Here is a 4,323-nt window from a genome sequence, read left to right as displayed (position 1 = left end):
GGGTCCCCCGGTGCGGGGGGGGGGGAGGGGTTATGTATGTTAAACTTTAAAGAAAACAATCTGCATTGAAATTAGCCACAAAATGCAAATGTGTTTTAGAGATCTGACGGATCATTTGGTGAAGAGGAAGCTGGGCGTGATTTTTACAATTCCCTTTGCAAAATGGAGTTGTGTGTTATCATGCCTCAGTGCATCCCCTGCTGCTTTACTTACCTGCATCACAGTGTCATCTAGTGCGCTCTGCGCGCCCCCCGTGTCATCTAGTGCGCTCTGCGCGCCCCCCGTGTCATCTACTGCGCTCTGCGGCCCCCGTGTCATCTAGTGTGCTCTGCGCGCCCCCCGTGTCATCTAGTGTGCTCTGCGCGCCCCCGGTTTCATCTAGTGCGCTCTGCGCGCCCCCCAGTGTCAACTAGTGTGCTCTGCGCCCCCCCTGGTGTCATCTAGTGCTCTCTGTGTGCCCCCGGTGTCATCTAGTGCGCTGTGCGCCGCGCCCACCGGTGTCATCTAGTGCGCTCTGCGGCCCCCGTGTCATCTAGTGTGCTCTGCGCGCCCCCGGTTTCATCTAGTGCGCTCTGCGCGCCCCCCAGTGTCAACTAGTGTGCTCTGCGCCCCCCCTGGTGTCATCTAGTGCGCTCTGCGTGCCCCCGGTGTCATCTAGTGCGCTGTGCGCCGCACCCACCGGTGTCATCTAGTGCGCTCTGCGCCGCGCCCCCACCAATGTCATCTAGTGAGCCTTGCGCTGCGCCCCCGGTGTCATCTAGTGAGCTCTGCGCCGCGCCCCCCGGTGTCATCTAGTGCGCTCTGCGCGCCACCCCCGGTGTCATCTAGTGCGCTCTGCGCGCCCCCCGATGTCATCTAGTGCGCTCTGCACGCCCCCCGGTGTCATCTAGTGCGCTCTGCACTAATGACCCCACCCGGTTTCATCTAGCGCCCCAGTGTCGCCAGTGCTCCTCATGTCATCTAGAGTGTGTCCCAGTGCACCAATCTTATTAAGCGACTCTTAGTGACCTCCGTTTGTGCCCCAGTGTCATCTAGTGCCGCCCCTATTCTTCCAAATGTCACCAGTGCTTCCATATCATCTAATGACTTCAGGTGACTTCCTGTGCCACCCCCATAGGAAGTAAGATGTCACCCGCACACCTGAGAATTGTCAAAATGTTTTTGTTTTATTGAGGTATATTGTCAGAAGAATGAGTTACGTACCTGGTAACTCTGTTTCTAGGAACCTTCCAGGACAGCAGGGATTCCCGCCCGATATGGTGGAGTTATTTACTATGCGTTGTTATGCAATGTAAGGTTATATATTATTATGGGTGTATATATGTGTATATGTATCTATAAGTCTATGAACGAGTGCAATATGGTATCCTCCGGTTCTTATGTTTTAACTGAAGCGTGCTAGGCTTGTGCTCCTTTTTATTTTAAGTGTGGGTGATGTGTTTCCTGTTCCGGTGGGAGGAGCCTATCTCTCTAATGCTGTCCTGGAAGGTTCCTAGAAACAGAGTTACCAGGTACGTAACTCCAATTTTTTTAACCACTTCAGGACCGCGGTACGCATACAGATATTATTATTATTATTATTACATAGTATTTATATACCGCCAACAGTTTGCGCAGAGCTTTACAATGTAAGGAAGACATTACAATACAATTCAAGACAGGATGGTAAGAAGGGCAGTGTCCCTGAGGGCTTACAATCTGAAAGAGGAGGGGGAAATGATACATGAGGATACAGATACGTTGTCATCCTGAAGTGGTCATACCAAGATCATGGCTGCTGCAGGTATCGGTTTATTCAGCAGGCGGAGATCGTTGTTCACAAGCGATCTGGGCGGCTATATCGCTTCCCAGATTACTTGTAGCAGCGTGCATGGGTGATGCTCTATGATCAGTGAGACAGGAAGTGTTGTATTCACAGCACTTCCTGCTCACAGCTGTCACCAAGCCGACTGACGTGCTGGTTACACAGGCGATCGGGCACAATGCTGCGCTCAATCCCCTGTTTCGGAGGGCAGGGGAGAAATCAGGAGTCTTAATAGACGGGTGATGACTCCATAAAGAGAATCTGTCGCCTCCAGACGCTATTTCTATCACTTGTTAGTCTCGGTGTGATAGCAATAAAGTTAAGTGCAAAATAAATTAAAAATGACAATGTATAAAATAAAAATTAAAACCAACCCCACAATTTGCATGCAGATGAAAACACAAGCGTAGAGCATGCACGTGTATGTCATTGATTGTGCCACACATGTTGGGTATTAGCGCGTGTATCGGAGTGAGAGCAATCATTCTAGGGCCATAATTCCCTGTTATTTCCAAACTGACGAGCAGTGAAGTCTTTTAAAAAAGTGTCGCCTATGCACAATTTTGATCCATTCACTTGTGTGCAAATTTCACCTTGAGCTACTGAGTTATGTAACCAGACTTTTTTCAAAGAGCCTAGAGAGCCAACAGGAGGCAGGAAAACATGAAAAGGAGAGCGCTGGCTGCTGGCTCAAATACAAAATATTCATCTGCAATCGTTTGTATTGACCAGACTAACATAATATATACCGTATTCTTCCATCTATAAGACGCCCCCAACTTTTCTTACCCAAAATTCCCAAATCAATATTTTAAATGGTATAATGCATCACACTTACCTCAATCACGTTATGCTCCGACATTACAGCTCCGGGCACTGGCTACACGCTCTCCCGAGCGCCGGCTGACGTCGGGTACCAAAGATTTATGATCGGATTACAGAGACAAGATAACCGTTTTCCTCCAATCATAAATCTTTTCTACCCAACGTCAGCTGTTGCTGGGGAGACAGCTGAACTCAGGTAAAAAAGATTTTTGATTGGAGGAAAACTTATCTTGTCTCTGCAATCCGAAGTTTCACTCGTGAGGCTACGGTAGTTTGCAGAGGTATCGGCAATTTCGCAACCGCGGTTCTCCTCTCGGCCCCCGTGTATAAGACGCCCCTCTATTTTTAGGTAAACATTTTAATGAAAAAGTAGCGTCTTATACACGGAAAAATACGGTATATGTTCTTTTATGATCTACAAAATACATTCCAAACCCCTATGTATTCTCTTTAAAAAAGGCCTGCAGTCTTAAAGGAACCAGTACTTGCATCACCTTCTTGAAAACAAACCTCCGAGTCCCTCCAGGAGCTCCATAAATGTTCTATCTGCACATCCTCATAATGGGAGAGCAGCCAGTAGCCACACATCTGTCCTCCATCTCACAATGCAGTGTCTGCTATCTGGGTCACCTATTGCATTGCAGGGGCTTTGCCAAGTGAAGGTTGGAGTGGGGTTTGTATAGCAATTGAAGGATCGCCTTTTAAACGTTAGCTTGAATTAATTAAAATTATTTGATTTAATTCTTGTGTAAGTTGAAGTGCGATTAGTTCTCTTTGGGGGTAACTTTGTATACTTTTGAAATGTTAAATGCTACTCTCAGCTCTCAAGTAGCACGTTTGCAGCAATTTGTATTCGGAAACTGCTGAATTGACCTCTTTTGCAATAAAGAATAATTCAAGACGATGTTTAACACCTTCAGCATTAAATGTCTTCTATGGAAAATAATTATGTAAAAAAGTTCTTTCTATCTAAATTCAGGACTGGGGACTGTACACGCATCCGGGGGAATTCTTTGAAGTGCTCCGATGGCTGGAGGGCAGGTAGGTGGTATCCTATTCTCTTATCAATGTGGAACTCCAGCCTATAGCTGGCCATATACTGCTCTATTTTATTTCCGTTACTCATGCGGGCTACGACTGCGTTCATAGAGGAATCCCCGCTGATTCTTTGGGATTTTAACAGTGGTTGCCGACCGGTGTCAGAATACCCGAACAGAGCCGGCAGCCAATGAGCCTGGGTATTCTGAGCCCAGCCGGGCTCATACAAAGATTTTCCAGCTAATCGAGGAATGCCGGCCGACAGAGTGCCGACAGTGGTACCTGCCGCATGAATTTCGGGCCGGTTCCTCAAGAACCGGCCCAAAATGTGCACGTTGCATGGCCAGCTTTAGGGCTCAGTCACACGGAACACACTGCCTCGCTTTGCGGCCGACTCACTTTTTAGTGGGATAGGAGAGGGCGTGGCTACGGCGCCATTCAATGCAATGTGATGCACGACACATTGTGCCTGCGGTCCGGCCCTGTGCGATGTGATCAAAATAGTGCTTTTAGCATTTTGATCGCACCGCACAGGTTCGGACCGCAGGCACAATGTGCCTTGCTATCCCGTGCAGCGGATCGCATTGCGGCCTGGATCTAGTGTGACTGAGCCCTAAAGCTTTTGTGCATTTTTTATTGCTGTGCTCTCTGCTTTG

At 48.1% G+C, this 4,323-nt stretch overlaps 1 protein-coding gene across 1 annotated transcript in view; it reads left to right on the top strand.

Moving 5' to 3' along the window:
* The window catches only part of CNPPD1 (cyclin Pas1/PHO80 domain containing 1), a 16,334-nt gene that overhangs the window by 8,740 nt on the left and 3,271 nt on the right, over positions 1-4,323 (top strand). The window contains exon 5 of the mRNA XM_018554910.1: positions 3,609-3,670. Within this exon, the coding sequence (XP_018410412.1) occupies positions 3,609-3,670 (62 nt within the window). The remainder of the gene's footprint in view (positions 1-3,608; positions 3,671-4,323) is intronic.

The sequence above is a fragment of the Nanorana parkeri genome, unplaced genomic scaffold (genome assembly GCF_000935625.1).
Source record: "Nanorana parkeri isolate BGI_ZX_2015 unplaced genomic scaffold, ASM93562v1 scaffold178, whole genome shotgun sequence".
Taxonomy (NCBI): Eukaryota; Metazoa; Chordata; class Amphibia; order Anura; family Dicroglossidae; genus Nanorana; species Nanorana parkeri.
This window is presented reverse-complemented; position numbering and strand designations above follow the sequence as displayed.